General features: G+C 33.0%; 2 protein-coding genes across 3 annotated transcripts; one reads left to right on the top strand and one right to left on the bottom strand.

Moving 5' to 3' along the window:
• Positions 1 to 555: 555 nt before the first annotated feature.
• LOC130806919 (NADPH-dependent aldo-keto reductase, chloroplastic) lies at positions 556 to 3,493 on the top strand. Its single transcript, XM_057672164.1, has 5 exons — positions 556 to 675; positions 1,352 to 1,527; positions 2,093 to 2,336; positions 2,994 to 3,173; positions 3,266 to 3,493. The coding sequence occupies exons 1-5, from the start codon at positions 556 to 558 to the stop codon at positions 3,491 to 3,493; spliced, it is 948 nt and encodes a 315-aa protein (XP_057528147.1).
• Positions 3,494 to 3,634: 141 nt separating this feature from the next.
• On the bottom strand, positions 3,635 to 18,652 carry LOC130806918 (uncharacterized). 2 transcript variants are annotated; one of them, XM_057672162.1, is made up of 16 exons: positions 18,289 to 18,652; positions 18,107 to 18,190; positions 16,710 to 16,783; positions 16,582 to 16,615; positions 15,425 to 15,483; positions 15,212 to 15,326; positions 15,046 to 15,083; positions 14,571 to 14,668; positions 13,599 to 13,654; positions 9,997 to 10,279; positions 9,676 to 9,791; positions 7,691 to 7,747; positions 7,376 to 7,441; positions 4,946 to 5,020; positions 4,764 to 4,850; positions 3,635 to 3,893 (listed from the first exon to the last, which is right to left on the bottom strand). In XM_057672162.1, exons 1-15 carry the CDS (start codon positions 18,442 to 18,444, stop codon positions 4,794 to 4,796), a joined length of 1,368 nt encoding a protein of 455 aa, XP_057528145.1. In that variant the 5' UTR covers positions 18,445 to 18,652; the 3' UTR covers positions 3,635 to 3,893; positions 4,764 to 4,793. The 2 variants fall into 2 exon arrangements, with proteins under 2 accessions (XP_057528145.1, XP_057528146.1); XM_057672163.1 differs by lacking the exon at positions 3,635 to 3,893 and adding an exon at positions 3,921 to 4,665 and having other exon boundaries at positions 18,289 to 18,573.
• Between the last annotated feature and the right edge of the window lie 591 nt (positions 18,653 to 19,243).

Raw genomic sequence — 19,243 nt, 5'->3', positions numbered from 1 at the left:
ATATTTCAAAGAAAGATCATAAGATTAGAGTGAGTACAAGACATAATCTATAGTGCTAAGAAAAATATTTTGCATGTTCAAGGATAATTCAACTAGCAAATGTTGTTTTTAATTTGGGTATTGGGAGACCACATCATAGCAAGTTCCTAAAATCAAAGAAATCAAATGGTTTAGATCCCAAAAGACAAGGCAAATCCTATGGCTATGATTTGTTTTTACAATCTCTAATCACATCATAATCTTTTCATTAATTAACTCCCCCCTCTTTTTAAGAATTACTACATAAACAAAAAAACATTAATTTAAATTATTTGCTGAACTGTCTTTTGGATACTGTTATTAATTTGTTTTATTGTATATTATAAAATATAGTTTATTATTTAATGGAATAATACATATTTTAATGATTGACTTTTTTATGAAATGTATAAATAGGTAGACACCTCAAGAGAAATGTAATGAACCAGTTTCTTTCTTATTCAAAGCTTGATTAGAGTATAATTAGCAGAAAATTAGAAAGAGATAATCAAGTTTAGAGAGAGATAAAGAGGCACCATGAAGAGTAATCAAGCAAGATTAAATACAGGAAATGTGGTTCCTCTTCTTGGGTTTGGTACTTATTCTTGTACATATGATTATGAAACAACTCAAAAAGCCATTTATATGGCTATTAAGGTAATATATATTAATTCACTATTACTTTTTCTCTCTTTTATCTCTTTAACTCGACTTTAAATTTATTGTATGCATTTTTTCTGCCCTCTCACTAAAAGAAATACAAGTATAATCTGTTAGCTGTCTTTTCTCCGGACATTAACTTTTTGCGGGAAAGTGGGCTAATAACCATGAGCATAATTATTATTTTTTTACCCTCTAAACATGTCGTTTGGTATTAGGGAAAACGATTGTTTTTTAGAAGAATGTCTTTTTGAAAATTCTTTAGTTAATTTTTCTCGAAATGAAATTGTAATATAAGTACACATTTTTGCAAAAAAATTTCTGTAATATTACAAGAAAATCAAATTTACTCCAATCCTCAAATTAATTTTCAACATTTCAATTTACCTTACAAGTTTTCTATCAAACTAGATAAATAAAAATTAAAAAAATATATATATTAGCATTTTTCAATTAAAAATATTTTCACTAAATCAAATATATTAAAATAAAAAATACAACAAAATATTATTATATTCTAATAAAATATCCTAATATGAAAAATGTAGAAATGACACATTTCTAAAACAATGTTTTCGTCGTAGTAAATATCTTTTGTTGGTAAGATATAAGTATAATGTATAATAATTTGTGGGGCATAAAATAAATAAAAACTTTGATTATGCAAATGCAGATGGGATACAGGCATTTTGACACAGCAAAAATATATGGATCAGAGCCAGCTTTGGGGAAGGCTGTAAGGGAGGCTATTAGTGATGGTTTAGTTGATAGGGAACACATTTTTGTTACTTCCAAGCTTTGGTCAAGTGATCACCATGATCCTGTTTCTGCTCTTCATCACTCTTTACAGTATGTACAAAACAATCAATTTTATTTAACTATTCCATGTAAAATATTTATTTTGAAAATATATTTTCTTTACATAAAAAAATTATTTCTTAACACTGGCAATTTTATTTGTTGGCCCACTATTTATTTAATTAAATTATTATGGTTATTCCGTTATAATAATCTATTTCGAATTGTTTGATGATTTGACCGGTACATATTTTTTGATCAATTGTTTTTGAACCTAACTTCACTCTATGTTCTTTTAAATGTTTCATATTCTTCTTGTTATGTAACACTTTTTTACGTAATTAAAGAAAATTTTAAATAACACACGAAATAATGTAATTTTCAACTCTAATATCAACTCATTTATATTCAAAAAGACTGTTGTTATTCCTATGTTTAGGCAAGAAGAAATATTTCTAATACTCCATGTTTTTTTCTTGGACAAAAACCATATTTATAAATTTTGGTGTCATTTTCATCCAATGTAGGACTAAGATTAGGTGAAACGAATTTTGTTTTTGGTAATTGTGAAAATTAGACCAATTTATTAAGACAATGTTTGGCAAAATATGAACAGAAATCTAGGAATGGAGTATGTGGACTTGTACTTGGTTCACTGGCCCGTAAGATTTAAAAAATGGACAGATTATCCAATTCCAAATGAAGAAGACTTTGAAGACTTGGACTTGAAAGCTACTTGGGCCGGGATGGAGAAATGCCTTCAGTTGGGCCTTTGCAAAGCTATCGGAGTTAGCAACTTCTCAACCAAAAAACTTCAATACCTTTTGGATTTTGCTTCGATATATCCTGCTGTTAATCAGGTATATTTATGTTTTTTCTCATGAGTATATCTTGTATCAACTTATTGCACGTTAATTGTCTACCAGCTTCGGACATAGAGAGTAGAAATTCGATAGTGAAAATTGAAAACGAAATTGAAGATCGTGTCGATTGAATATGCGTGAAAACTTCAGCATAAACAGTATTTTATACCAAATAAATATAGACATGTTTGGTGTAAAATTTAAGTAGACTGATTTTGTGCGCTTAAAACATAATTTTACAAGAATGTAATTGTTCGTAATATAGTAGATTTCAAAACGTTACGATTGTGATGTTCCAAATCAATAGTAGTTTATGAAAATTTTCTTAAAATTTTTTTTCAACAAATCATATTTCAACAGCTAACAAATCAATTATTTTTTAACGGGCAATTAATTCACAAAGTTAGTAAGACGGTTAAATATCCATTCGCTATAAGCTTACAATTGTACAACTATAACTATCCACAACTACCTTGTTCAGAACAGTGCAAATAATAATGTAATTTCCTTCTTTCCCAATATATCTAGCCATATTGAATACTCTTTTAAACACAATTTTGCAATTTTTCTAATATAGGAATAAAAAATACTAGTAATTATGAAAATATGAGCATGAACATTGGTGGTTAATATGAAATTCGAAAATGGATGCAGGTAGAAATGCACCCAATGTGGAGGCAGAACAAGATGAGAAAATTTTGTGAAGATTATAAGATTCATGTTAGTGCTTATATGCCTCTTGGTGGCCCTGGAAATTTCTGGGGATCAACTTTTGTAATCAAAGATCCCATCATTTTATCGATTGCCAAAAAACACAAAGTAACTCCTGCTCAGGTATTATAGTAAACCCGCCAAAATATTTTCTTATATTTTCCGAGGTTGAACTTCGACAATTAATTAACACAAATGAATGCGTTTTTTTGAAGGTTGCATTGAGATGGGGAATGCAAAAGGGAGTAAGTGTAATCGTAAAGAGCTTCAATGAAGGCAGGATGAGAGAAAATTATGGTGCCATTAATCTAAAGTTAGATGATAATGATATGGTTAACATCGAAAAGATGGTAGAGATAAAAATTATGAGAGGAGATCATCTTATCAATACAACTACTAGCCCTTACAGAACAATCGAACAACTTTGGGATTACGAGATTTAGTGTCTTGTATCATATTTCTTGGATAATTGTAGTAGTTGCATTGTAAATTATACAACCATGACATCTGATTATCGTTTGCCAGTACAGATAGGGAGAAGGGTAGCAGGGCCAGAGACAAAAGCGATGTAAATAGTGTCAGCATAACAGTAACATTTTTTGATCATAAAATTAGGACAAACATTCCCGGAGTTGCATGTTTTACAGCATAAAATCGGTCGTCTTATGATAATTACAGATTTGGTAGCTTTTCAATCGTTTTGTTTCATCTTGGATATCTATTGACGAGGATAACTTGGATATAAAACCTTATTTCTTCGGTCTGTTCAATGATAATACAATAGTGTAGACCAACACCATTGGTCTGTGGGCTCATTGTACTTATTATCTTGTACAGCAATATCTGCTCATGATAATTAATGGTGTCAAAACCACAGTAGCACCACAAGAAATTAAGCATGAAAAAAGATAGTAAAAGTGCGAGAATGTCAAAAAGAAAAGGAAGACGAAAATATTGGAGATGATGATTTTTCGCCATGAATTTGATTGCACGAAATCAATAGGAAGAAATTAGATGATGCAGGCTTTAATTCCCGAGGATATTAGACAATTTGGAACACCATAAAACAATGTCATTGATCTGAGCAATGAAGTAATAGCAACAAAAACCCCTACAAGATTATCATGTATTCTCACCACCAAATGACCATTTACAGTAGCCATAGAGCTCTTCAACTTCCAAGTACTAAATATTGATGGGAATATAATCATCAGTCCTTCATCTTGCTAATCACCATGATCATCATTTACTATATTATTTTCTAGTTCATAATAACATTTTAATAGCAGTAATGATTATATCAAAATCCACAAGAAAACGCCAAAAATTCTTTGTAAATAGTTACTTCTACTTGTTATTTTAGACAGAACTTTTTGTATATTTGTAAGACAGCCTTAGCTCCAAGAGTGATTTGTGTTTTTCAAAATGATTATCGAGTTTTTTTCACTTGTAGGACATCGCATAGTTTTAGCTTAAGACTTTTAAGCCATGAGAAATGCTCTTCAGCCGAGTTTAGGGCATTTTATTCTGTAATGGCCGGCTGGATTAGAACTAAAGTCCCCTTATCTTTATCTCTGTAAAACCAGGGTATTCGAGAGGACGCACCCAGTTTTCTCTACCAGAAAAAAGGTAGGTCAAATCATATTCTCAAGTCAAAAGCATAACATGCAAATAGGATGGACTCAAAAAGTATAACTTTTAGCAAGAACATACCAAGTACACTGCCAAAATGTGCAAACCATTTTAGCTCTTGGCTTGTTGCTTGGGGGTAGAAACTGAAGATATCCCTTGTTCAATGCACTGGTAAAACAAGCAGCTATTGTAAGAAAAATACCGGCAGCGTTTCTGTCCTCAGAACTACCAATCAACATCATTAGACTGTAAGATGCTCATACCTGAAGAAGATAGCTGTGCAGCCAATCCAATGTTTGGGGAAATGTTGTTGCAGATATATTCACCACAGTTAGACCCTGTAACAGAAAAAAAAAATAGCAAATTTAAAATAAAAAGGATAAGAAATAAATCTTGGCTTTTATCATCTTAATGTTCCATGCATCACAAAACGAGCAAATTTAAAAATAAACCCCCCAGGCAATGCTGTCATTTCCTTAACACCCTACCCTGAAACTAGCAACTGTATCAAGCCATCAGTCATGCTATCTTCAGATACTATTTCATTGCAGGGTAATTGTTGCATCAATTTCCTAGTGAACCAACCAAAAACAAACAAAAAATAACTGGACCAACAAACCAAACCAGACCCAGTAGAAAAAGAAGCAGGTTTGCAGGCACTTATGAATTGAATATTCTGCTACATAATTTCACTTGAGAAACACACAGCTGGCCCTCCAAATTTAATCATACAACTTAGATGCAGTGGAGAGCTCTATCAAACTTTCTCTACTAATAGTATAACACTAACAATTTACAAGTAAAAAAGAATTCTTTGTATAACATCCATTCACTATACCCTCTCAGAAAATACGAAAAACGCACATGCAAGTCATAACTAGAAACAACCTCTCAGTTATTAAAATTTAGAAGGTTAAGGTTGTGTCATCCAATCCCCCAATCCGGGAACCACATAATAGAATAAGAGTAATGGAATATTGTTGCAAATGCAGTCATAACTTCATTGAGCAAGCTATCCCCTTTCAAAATCAATTTATGCTGCAACTGCTATGCAATGCCTCATAGAAAATTCAAGAATGCTAGTTATATCATAAAGAGGAAAGGAGTCATCTCAAGGGATGTTTGTTCCTCACCTGAACACTAGAGTTTTTTGTATGTTCAACTGAACAGTGACTGTTTTTTATATCATAAACAAAGACGAAAGGAGTCATCTCAAGGGAAGTTAGTTCCTCTCCGGAACAATATAAATACTAGAGGTTTTTGTATGTTCAACTGAACAGTGACTGGTTTCTTAGAGTTAAAATAAGTAAAACTCCTTTCTTTTTCTCCTTTTTATTCAAAGGTATAGGTGTGCAGAGGGCATAAAAGTATGTGAAAGATGTTGAGTTATTCAAGTATAACTCGAGCAAAATATAAATTGACTCCAGGATTCTAAAAGTTCAATCCTCCACTAGACTACTATGTTTTGCACGGACAAATAATGTTTCAGTATGCAGGATTAGCAGAGAAATGCAGAACACCTTTTCTCATTCACTACCACCGTGGAACAAAGTAAAACAATACAAAGACTATAAGTACTCAATCATATACAATAACCATGTGTCTTTCATCTTATCTTCCCACAGAGTACTGTATTATGATTTTCATAATTTAATGTGAATTTATCAACTTGTAGTTGACAAATGTCAGATTTGATCATTAGCAGAATCAGTAGCAGTGACATGTGCATACAGAGCTGAGCGACGCTCGTTCACATATAATTAGAATTTGTAGTTACTCCCTCTATCCCTATAAAATTGTCACACTTTCCATTTTAGTCCGTTCCTTTATTTGAGTAGTGTCCCCAACACTTTCTTTAATTCTTATCCACACATCTTCTCTTATTTTCTCACTTTTAATCCTACTCATAAAATTTAGTGGTTCATATCAATTTTTTAATACTTGTACCCATTTTTGTTGTTGCAATCCCTTAGGAACGGAGAGAGCAAGAAATTGAGGATAACTAATTGCATTATTGAACACCAAAAAACATTAAAGGCCCAGATAAAAAACAGGCCAATTTTTACCAAATACTCCCTTTGTCCCACCAAATATGCCCCATAGGCATTTGATAAAACCTAGAAAAATGGATAGTGAGAGAAATGTGTGGATGAAATAAAAATGTAAGTTAAATGAGTGGATGAGACTAGAAAAAAAAATGTTGGATCATGGCCAAAAACAAAAATGGAGCAAGTTTCGTGAGACGGACAAAAACGGAAAGTGGAGCAAATTTGGTGAGACAGAGGGAGTACAAAACTAAATCTATCACAGGAAGGAGCAGAGATGTAAACTATGAATGCTCTCGGTACTCATCTGAACGGCAGGTGTTCAAATGATTCAGATTGATTGAACCCATGCAAGACTCAACAGCCAACAAAAAGGAATTTGGCATTTGAATAGGAATAGCCCCGTTGTTGAAGACAAAATAGTTTCTAATATGCATCTTATTAATGTCTAATGAACTTAGAAGACCATACAGAAGAATATTATTGAAACAAAATCCTATATGGAAAGCCATTTTTCCAATGACAAGGCAACAGTCACAACTCACAACTCTTAAGTCATAAGTGATAAAGCTCAAAAAGTCTCAGAAAGACCAAAATTTTGTAGTCTAGTAAAAAAAAATCAGAAAGCAAAGAATACAGGGGCTAAACCTGCGACTCAAATGAGCAAAGGTAGTCTTGAATGATCTTCAAATTCTTCGTCAACTTATTCCTATCCTGCAGAAGAATAATATAATAACTTTCCATTAAGAACCTATGGAATAACTAACTAAAATATAATTTGAAATTCCCATCGCAAAAAAGGCAATCTGAACAAGTAGAGTAGGCATTCTAAATTCTTATTGCTTCCTGCGCTGATCAGAACAAAAATTCTACAATGATACAGAACAGTTGCAAAATGGAAAGGAAAAATTTGGCAGCTGAGTAAATTTCACAGTAGCTTAAAAGTTAAAAAAGCTATGTTACCTTCATAATGCTGTTATCACTGAATGTACGAGTTGGTATCCATTCTTCAAGTAATGCCTTCACAACACGACAAAAACAAATACAAAGTGAACATATGCCAACATACAGAGGTCAAAATGCTCTACTCCTGAAGGATCCAGTGATCCACCCAAGAGTATCATCTGACCTCATTTAAGACCCCCCCCCCCCTCCCCCCCCCCACACACACACACACCAACTCTCCCCTCCAAATCCAAAAAATACGACATACTAACAGGAAGTTTAATATATGAAAATGCATAGCTATAGCATATATGTCTTATGACTTCAAAAGAAAAAAGGAAACAAAAGACAACAATAAATCAATAACCCTTATGAGTACTGAAAAGCACTTCTTACAAAATTACAATTGATAAGTGCAATTATTTGCAATTATTATTATCATTTATATACTCCTTTTGGGTGTTTAGTGGTGTTTTAGGGTCGTTTTAGGCGTGTTTGCTCCATGTCGGTACTCCATGGTTAATTTGTGGGTAAGTAAGTGAATCTTGACATTTTTGAGTCGTGTTTGTGGCTAATCATGTTTACCGGACTCAAAGATCGAATCAAACCATCTATAGCATCAAGCCATGTGAGGTAAAAGAGCAACGAAATCAAGTCTAGAAAGCATTTTGGTTTCAGAAGCAAAAGCCGACTTGGCTGTGTTGCATACGTGAGAACTGCCGACTCGGCGGTGTATGAAGCAAAAAAGACACATTTTCCAGAAGCTAACGCCGACTCGGCGTTTGGGTGAAAAATTGGACCGCCGACTCGGCAGTTTAGGCTGACAAAAACATGAAGTTTCCAGAAGAAAAAGCCGAGTCGGCGGTGGGTGCATATTTGGTACAGCCGACTCGGCGCTTGGGTGTTCCAAGCCCGGTTTCATTTCTTCAGCTGTTTTTCATTAGTTTTTTGAGTTAGCAGGCCTCATTAGTATAAATAACCCCCTAATGATTGATTAGGGTTTCTTCTCTCCTTCTTCATTTTTCATTAGACTTAATTACTCCTTTTTCATTAGTTTTACTTTGAATTTCATCCTTTAATTTAGTTTCTCATTAATTCCACCATTAATCTTCCTTTGAGCATTGTAAGTTTTCTTTAGTTTTAATTCCTTGTATTAGTTTTAATCTTCCTTCAGTGAACTTTGATTATTGTCATTAAACTTTCTTCAATAAAATTAGTTTGTTCTTCAGTTATTGTTATTTGAATTAGTTGTGGTGTTTTTGGTATCTAATTATTGATTTTCTTGAATTTGTCATTTATTTCATTCTTAGTCATGTCTAGTATTATCCTAGGGTTTGTTTTTATTGCTTTTACCATGATTAGTGAGTAGATCCATTTTCTAGGGTTAGGGTTTGAACCTATAAGTTAAGTATGATTTGATTTTTGAATGTGTCTATGAAACTAATATTAAAGTGGTTAAATTGTGCCAATTAACCCTAAATTAAATATGCTTTGTTGAACTAGTCAATAGAACTAGCGTGTGAGATAACGATCGATTTTGTTTTAGGGTAAATTTTAGTTAAATTCTTTTCAATAAAACTAGCGTGTGAGAATCGAATTAGTAGAGTCTAAATCTAATAGTTAATCAACAGAGCGAGAGTTTGAGATTAACAAGATCATGTTTAACCACGTAATTAATCCGACTTTTCATAGACACTAATGAGAATTTGATCATACAAGACTTTAGGGGATTCCCGACAACCTATCATTGCATTATTAGCTTATTAGTAAAAAGAAACCCAACCAAACATCTTTTTCCCTTGAGCAATATAACTTTAATAGCATTTAGATTAAGTCCGCTAAAGAAAAAACCATAAAGTCTAACTCCCATCTATCATATTAGAAACAAAAAACTCTTATGCGATATGAATGTATTGGCCGAATTCTAACAGCAAACACCAAAAGAGGGGAAAGCAAATAAGAAAAGATTCAGAATTACTCATATCAGATGATACAAAAAATACCTCATGATCAAATTCAGCCATTTTGAGAACTATAGGTACTATGATTGGTTCGGCACCAGACCTCTCTTTCTTTGTTTGCAGCTTTCCATCCATCATTGTTTCTTTACTAGTTCCACCTACAAAATCTCTAAAGCAGTAAGAAAAGATAGCATTATGAGCTTATGTCATTCATTCTGCAATTCTTTCTTAGTCCAGTTTAAAATCTCATAAAAGTATCATGATGTAACCTCAATAAAATTAATGTTTTACACAAAGAAGTGCAAAACAGTCCCTTTATCAGCAGATCAAAAGAAATATACATAAAAAAATTTAATGGCCAACCTTTATCATCAGAGGCGTTGTCTTCTATTTTGACAGAAGCAAGAGAATGTAGAATTTCTCGTGTCTGATCGCAAGATACAAGTTCCTCAGAGCTAATATTCTCAGCATCGACGCCTCTACTTTCCGAATCACCATTATCAGAAGGTTGACTTGGTATTGGACAGGTAACATTATCAACCAATGGATCTGAGGCAACCCTAGTTTCTTCAGCTTTCGATTGCATTTTCATAGACAATTTATTATCATCATCCATTAAGTAAATACTAGGGTCTAGATGTATTCCCTGTCACGAGCACAAAAAATTTTCATAAGTTTAGGAGTCCTAGCGTAACTTTTTCACGTACCATGTGGTATTCTATTCACGGCAATTAGGCTACGAAAATTAGTTCCTATACAGTTTCCATTCTATTTTCTTTGTTGGGTGTACAAGTGCTTTTTGCAAGATGCAGAATATACGCAAATGCAACGAGTCAATTGACCCTAGAACCGGACTAGATATTAATGGGTTATAACCTAAAAATATTCTTAACACAAAATATGACCCGACTCATAAAAAAAATAAAAAAAAACCTTGGTCAAACCTGACCGTAACTCGAACCCGACCATTTAAATTTCTAAATTTTGTCTTTTTTTAGTTCCAAATCATCAATTTTGTCGAGGCTCACAATATATTAAGTCAATTTTCGTATTTTGAGTCAACATTTATTTGTTGTAGCCTAAAAGTCAGCACATTGGTCCTTTTTAAAAGGTAATTTTTTTCTATGAAAACAAAAATTATTATACTTCTATTTTTATATTTTTATAGGAAAATTATATATATATATATATATATATATATATATATATATATATATATATATATATATATATTCTAGTGAGAACCCAGCTTATATGAGAATCGTAAGAACCAATCTGCCTGATAAAAAAAGTGTTACTTTTTTCCAGAAAAGGTGTTACTTTTGGAAAAAAATGAATTTAAAAAAAAATGGTACGTTTTAGCAAAAAAGTATAACTTTCAGAAAAAAAAAAATTCGAAAAAAAATATTATACAAAGTAACACTTTTTTCTAAAAATTAACCCCTTTTTTGTGCATTTTGTTCAGAATTTTTTTTCTGAAAGTAACACTTTTTTGTCGAAAAATATCTTTTTTTTTTAAAAAAAGTAACACTAATTTGCCTAAAAGTAACACTTTTTTAGTAAAAGTTGAACATTTTTTGTCAGACAGATTGATTCTCGCGGTTCTCATATTAGGATGGTTCACACTATTAACTTCTTCATATATATATATATATATATATGAAGTTCCAGTGAGAACCATCCTTATATGAGAACCGTGAGAACCAATCTATTTGACAAAAAAGTGTTACTTTTGTATTACAAAAGTGTTACTTTTAAAAAAAAATTCTGAACAAAACTCACCTTTAACTCACAAAAAGGTGTTAATTTTACATAAAAAAAATGTTACTTTGCGGAAAAACGTGTTATAACACTTTTTGTTGGATCCAAACGCGGACCCGGATCCGTAGGATCTGAAAATTTTGGACTCGAACTCAGACCCTTAGGGTCTGGCGGGTTTAGGGTCTGGATCTGAGTCCAAAACAATTTTATTTTTTTTCCTGAAATTTTTTTTAAAATATATTATGTAGTACAATTTTCGACTATTCGCATAAAATTATTTAAACAGTTTCGACTAACGATACTTTATACTAATTGAGCGAAATATATGAAGTTTTCCAACATTCAAGTTCTTATAACGAAATATTTATCGAGTCTTTAATTTTTAAAGTGTAGATACAACATTTTAAATTACATGAACTGACAAAGTTCAAAATCACGTAATGTTCAAAAATATAACAAAATTTCAATCAAACAATTAATTACACATGATAGCTAATATATAATTTTTTTAAAAAAAATATAAATGGGTCTATGGGTCGGATCTGGGTCGGAACTGGGTCTCAAACGTGTAGGCCCAGACCCTAAGGTCATGGACCCAGATCTGACCCGAATCCATAGGGTCCAAAAATAGGTGAACCCAGACCCTTAAAATTAGGGTTGGGTCGAGTCTAGACCCTTAAGGTCTAAGACCCATGCCAATCCCTAGTTCTCATATAAGCTTGGTTTTCATCGAAACTTGACCATATATATATATATATATATATATATATATGAATCCTTGACCCGTCGCCATTGGAAGTGTCTGAACACATAGGATACCAATCTTCCCTATCCTACTTTAGAAGAAAGACTAAAAATGAAAAACAAAATATTCAAGACTTATTGAGGAAGTTCTATCAAACCACTAATCTTCCAATCAACTAAATCCTGTAGTTCAGCTAGATTAGCAGTCTAACCTTCACTCTCATTTTTCATGATCTTGTACAAATATTTTACTGGCTACAGCCATTTTTCTTTGCCACTCACAATTTGTCTTTATATATGTCATACGTGAGTTTAAGTCCATAAATTTAAACAAAACCTACAAGCCTCCTTGATCCTAATAAGCTACAACAAGGAAAGCTTAAGCATATTCAGTAAACAACAATTGCCGACACTAGGGAACATGTTCTTCTCAAAAAGCAAAGGTACCACAAGAACCAGTCAAATTTTGATCCACTGTAAAATTTCGATCCATACTGAAAGCTTGAGACCCATCAGATAATTAGGGGGGTCATAACATGAAAATGACTTGACCCGACCAACCACAAAGTAGGTACAGCCCAACCTCATCTGTTTTGACCTATATTTTTCAATTTTTTTGAGTTCCATGCATACTCTTAACAATAAGGTTGCATTGTATCATATCGGCTGATTCGTAAAAGTTTTTCAAATATATCGAACTGATACTAGCCATGGCCTAAAGGTGTAAAAATCACCATTGTTCAAAAGATATCGCATTGTGTCGACCAAAATCAGGAGGTATGAAAACAGCATCACCAAACGGTATCTCATCATCGAGATCATTACCGTAATCGAGACCAAAATAATAATTATTCAATACGGTTCCACATCGTCACTTTCAAGTCGAAACCCACTATATTTCCAATTAAATTCTTGTGTTTAAAGCATAGTGCAAAAACATGGTCGCATTGTATCGTATCAACCGCATCATATCGTTAAGGTTTTCAAATTTACCGAACAGGTATAACCCGCATTGTAAAGGTGTAAAATCGCGCTTTAGGTCGTTTCAGGAGATATTTCATGTTTTCCCATTAAAGTCTTAGAGGGTAACATCGTTAGAGCATTAATTCTAGAACTTAATATATATATATATACACACACACATAGGGTGTTTTATAAAGAATTCGAATGATAAGAAAAATTAAAAGCCTTGAACTGCTAGGTCTCCCTATACCAGTCAAACCAGAAATCACTCAAAACCCATTCGACCAACCGTTTTGACAAATCTACCCACAAGGCATCGAAACTATAAACGCACGGAAGATATATAACACGAGTCAGATTATGAGATGAAAAGAAGATTATGCATTAACAGTCTCACATGCTTATGTTCAGAGCGAGATCAATCAAACATATATAATTTTATACAGTGCTTAAATACTAAGCACCATTGCAACATTTCTGAAAGCAGTTGTGCGTACCTCAATTATAATAGGTTTTCCATCTTTCATCGCTTTCTTAAGATCACCGGCCAAACCTAAGAACACATGAAATTGCATTCAATAAATTGCTACAAAAAGAAGATAACGTAATAGTTTATATTCGTGTTGAAGGCCCTTAGAAAACTGCCTTTTCATTGCTTTCATCCCTCTGATTTGAACCACGCCATACTACTTTTTAGTTCTACACACCCTTTGGGCTTTACCCACTCCCCAGGTCGGCAACTCTCAATCTCTCACCAATTCAAAAAACAATATATTCTCCATATTGATACTTGGAATAGGGAAAAGCAATTTAGGGCAAAAATATGCCAGCTAGCCCAGCATAATTAAGCAATTTTTATCCTAGATAAAAGACGCTCAAATCAACAAGATGTCTCTAAAGCCAAAAGCTATATTGGAAATACGTGCAGTTGTTTTTCAGGCAAGTCTAAGTTGTAACATCAAAAGAAAGGTCACTGATAATTTCCTTACATGCTCAAGCTGCATTGCTGTTTTATTACAGTTAAATAAAAAGATTAACAAAAAGATCCATATATATCGGAATTTTGTTATTAAAACCAACATAAAAAAAAGTTTCTATAGAATGTGTGCTACTAGGAAATAAATATTAGGAAAAAGCATTTAATAATGGATCTTATTCTAGAGAATTATTTTTAATCTTTTTTATTCACTATTCCAAGTTCCATGTCCAATATAAAGCTTCATATCCTCTCCTTACAAAGACTTTCTTTTTCTTGCTGCTTCTTTACAAACACTTTTTCGGACCAAGCTAGACGACAAATCAAAAGTGGGAACAATTTGCCACCAATATCCTTTTCATGCCTTCCAAATCCTTTCACAAATTCTAATCAAGCTAAGAGTTTCTTTTTGAAGATGATTATAAAAAAATTTGAAGTTGTCCTACAATAATAAGTATACACTGAAACAAAAAGAGCTAGAAAAAGTTGTCACCTTTACGAACAATTCGGCATTCTCTACAGAATTCTGTGATAAATTCCTCTGAAGAATCAAATTCTCTTGCCCATACAGGAGTAGATGTCAATGGAGCACTGCATATAATTAAAAACATAAGAATTTGACATATAACCTAACGTTGGTAAATATTTTCTCCAAGACATGTGCAAGAGAGTTTTTTGGGTTCAAGACCTTCCATATAACAGAAATGAGAAATTTCACTTAACACGCACCAGATCTACCATATCAACAACATAACCCACACTAGCAGATGACGAGTTAATACAAAGCTACATTAAAACACAAGTGTGTTCGTCACGTACGATACAATAAAGTCAATCACACTCCACAAAACCATGATAAGAGGTCAAACCATCCTTGTTGGTCTACGAATTACGTTGCAAATGACAAGCTAATACTATGCTACATTGAAACATCAACAACCAATTTGGGAAAAGGACAAGTTCATTACTCTGTTGATGTGCGAAGGAGTTCATACACCATATCTGTCTGCAAAGTAGAAAATAAATAAGATGCAATCAGAGCAGAAAGATCATGAAAAGAAAAAAAATCTTCCTCCATAAACTCTAAGAATATCTTAGAAAACAAAAACCTAGAGCTATGTAACTGAAATGCACCTGTAAAACATTAGGTAAATTTAGTCTTTGTGCAAGTTGTGTAGCAATGGTGGACTTTCCTGTACAAGCCGTTCCACAAACAAGGATGACTAATGGCACCCGTTGATGGTGAAACCTAAAAAGGGTAAAGGACAAGAGCATTGAATTAATTCAATGAAAGAATTACGACAGAAGACTCAAAGCAAAGATGACTCATATTATATATGCACTAACCTGGTCATCATCTTATAACGATTGATGTACTCTTCACCATAGCCCCTACGTTCCATGAGCTGCAAATAGAGTCCTATAAGAAGGTTTAATGAAATCACATTTTAATTATACACAAACTTAAAGGTTGCAGACGCATTTGAATATCTTCTTGCAATGGTCATGAATATAACAGATAACATCAGCATTCCTATATGCTAGGAAGGGTGAGAGCATCACATTCGTTCAATGATTCAATCCATTCACTTTTTTCGAACTCAAAAACTATGTTGTTTGGAGTCTTCACTTCAGCTCAAGGACTTGCGTTATATCTGATTCCGATGCTCAACATCCTAATATGGGTATGATCTGGAGACTTCATTAATTTACCTTGACCCAAAATCATGAAAAATTTCAACCAGGCACTTGAACACATATTTGCATTCCAAACAAGTACTCAAGTCCAAGTAACATGGCTAAAAAATGATTACATAAGAGACAGAAATATATGTGCAGAGCCAGAGACATACCACATTCACAAAAAATTGTTGTAAACCAACCACTCTCAGAAGCCAAAGGTGTTCATCACCTTTTAGATTTGGTTTGCCCTACTCTATTGTCCTCATTCTTTATTAAAGATACATCAACCCTCATTCAAAAAAAGAATACTACCCAACCAATGTTTTTTAATTCCCGTAATGCAAACACATTATTGGTCTAAGTCAGACACATTAATTGTATTCGACATTGTAAAAAGAGTAAAAAGAAAGTATGGCAAACTCTAGATGATAGAGGAAGCATCACAACCAAATTTATTTGAGACAACTCCATTTAACACGATCAACTACTCTAAAGATTTGTCACTAAGACTTTGTATCATGATTCAGCTAAAGTGCAAGCCGTAACAACCAAAACAAGTGAATTTAAAGATAGCCATGCACATGGGTTGTGTTCTAGTCGAGAATCAGGGGTACAACCTGTGCAAAAAATTCTTGAAAAGGAGACCCATTTGATGAGTGACGGATAGTTTTAGTTGAACTGAATTGGCATAGTGGCATTACTTTAATAGGTGTTTTCAGATAACTATTACAATCAAATGTGAATATTTAGTAATACCCAAAATATTGAAGTTTTTTTATTGTAACTTCTTTGAAATTCAAATCAGAAAACAAGATGCATACCTTAAATAGATTAGCCTCCAGGTCATTCTGAGATCTGCATGTTGGCAGTCAGTCCCATTAATTTTCAAATATTATGCTCGAGCAACCAAAAAACAAAAAAAAATTAAAACATCAACCTGATGACTTACACATCAAGTAGACTGTTGTCAATAAGCAGCTTTTTCAGCTCCAGGGCAATCTTGATAGCGACATGATTAGGAATCTAAGACAGTGAAAAAAAATTCAAATTCCCAATATAATTAGAGGAATTGAACTGCCTGGGCAGATTTTGTGCATTAAACCAGTGAACCAGTAGCTGATCAACTGAAAAAGATGCAAATAACAATGATGTCAACCATAGAAAAAGTGTGTTTAGGCGTGCCTAAGGCGAGCACCTTGGGTGGGCAATAGATTGGGCAACTGATTGGGCTGGACAAGGAATTTCCTTAAAGCAAGCGCCTTAGATTACCTTTTGGTCTTTGCCTAAGGAGAAGCCCCAACTGATACCAAAGTATGTTTTCTCTTCTCTTCTTTTTCTTTATTTCTTTTTATCCTGTCGTTTTTATGGGGGTTTTCTGGGTTTTGGTGGACGGTACGCCTTTACCCAAAAGCTAGCACCTAGAGTCTAGGCCCTATTGACCCTTAGCGCCTTATAGTGTCTCCCACCCTTGAAAAGTAAGATGTCTAACACATATCCCTACTATATGTCTTTATATACTCCAACCAATAAGCTTTTCGACATAAGTCATAACTAAAAATCTGAGAGAAGCTTGCAAAAAAAGAATATTACTTTTCATTGTTCATAAGTAAAAGTCCAAAGATCAAATCCTAAACATATCAATCAGGTAGAAACTCTTTTGTGAACTTAATGCATACTAAAATATTGTGCAACCAACCTTACCATACTAGAGGGTTAGTGGGGTTACGAGTGTGAGTTAGCGGCCGAAGCGGAAGTAAGAAGGGGAGTTAGCAGAGTGGAGAATGAGAAGTGTGGGTTAGTAGAGTGGAGAGTAGGAAGTGTAGGTTAGCATAGTGGAGAGTAACAATTGGTGCACAATAAATATTGGTGTGCACTAAGTCTATGTTAGAGTTTGCTTTGATTAGATACTGTGCATATCATAGCTTTCACCATTTGGTGTTTCTCATTCCATAAGGGGGTGAGTTTTCCATGTAAATCCAATTTAAGAGTCATAATAAAATTACTCGAGGAAAGTCAAAGAAAAGTCCCTCAAATGCAGTACCCAGCAAGAAGACATCCACCGACATTAGAGATTTGAGGTGAAAGCTAAACCACTATTCGCTTATCTCTCTAACAATCATCAACATAAAACTACAGAATAATTCTGGAATAGGAAGAACCATACCAAGGATTCATGACCACCTAAAATTAACACTTCAATGCACAATTGCTAAAATCATCACCAAAAACTCATTCCTAAACAAAAACTAACTGCATGCATTAAAATCAATAAAAACCTGAAACTACAATACCAAATTTAATAATAGCTCAAAATACAATTCAAATTAGAAGTATTGCATGTGATACCTTAGTAACGGTTAACATTCTGCTTAGCAAAAATCTTGATAAAACATAATAATGATCAGCATTATCACCTAACCACACTTTAACCTAACCAAAAATCACAAATGAAAATTCCTTAAAAATAGAAAAAAAAAATCGAATTAAAATAAATTAGATTCAAAAAATAAATTGAACAGAAATTAAACCTTGACGAAATCGTATTTAGAAGAAGCATTACGAGCGGCGAATCGAAAAGGGCGAAGCGAAGGATTATCAGGTTTCTCTTCGATTTCTTCGCTACCATTAAAACTCGACAACTCTACACCTTTATCTTTCTTCATATTGTGTTTCTGATTGTACATTATATTTCTAATCTGTTGAATTTAATTAGATTGTGTATTCAGTCTGCGGAAGTATGGGTTTATATAGTACTTGAGAGTGGAGACTGACTGTTTGGGAAAGGATATGTTATTGTTGTTATGGATCCTAGTTTTGACTCGGTTAACCTTTCAAAAGTACCTTTTTATCGGTAGCAAAAGCAAAAAATTATCGGTAGCAAAAGCAAAAAATTATCGGTTGCCATTTTTAAGTAGGGTAATGGAGTATTAAATAGTTGAGCACTTGTTGTAAAAGGCCTTTTTACGGTGAGATGGTCTCAAAATAAAAAATTTATAAGTTAAAATTATTTAATATTAAATTATTTAATCTAAGTGTGAGATATGTCTCATACAAAAATTTGTAATAAAAAATTTAGAGAGTAATTTGAAATAAAATTTAAAAAATGATATTTGTGGTTGTAAAATTTGAATAATTATTTTATGTTATTTGAAAATAAGGAAATACTCCTGTTATCACTTGTGTTTATTAAATATGTGAGATTTTTAAAAATTATATGATGCAAACTCAAAAAAAATTAAACATTAGTTATTATATTGTTTAATTTATGATTTAATTCTATATCTTAAATTTTATTCACAATCACAAAACAAACCAAAGCAATACACTCCAACTAAACCTCCCTTTAAACAAGGGAACTAGACGGTGTGACGGTGAATGATTTATTTAATTGAAAAATACTGTAAAAATGGTTAGTCATTGGACTAGTAGAGCTAGCTATACTGTTTAAAAATAAGGTTGTTCATTCACATTTAAGTAGCTTAA

The sequence above is a fragment of the Amaranthus tricolor genome, chromosome 2, assembly GCF_026212465.1.
Source record: "Amaranthus tricolor cultivar Red isolate AtriRed21 chromosome 2, ASM2621246v1, whole genome shotgun sequence".
In the NCBI taxonomy this organism is placed as follows: Eukaryota; Viridiplantae; Streptophyta; class Magnoliopsida; order Caryophyllales; family Amaranthaceae; genus Amaranthus; species Amaranthus tricolor.
This window is presented reverse-complemented; position numbering and strand designations above follow the sequence as displayed.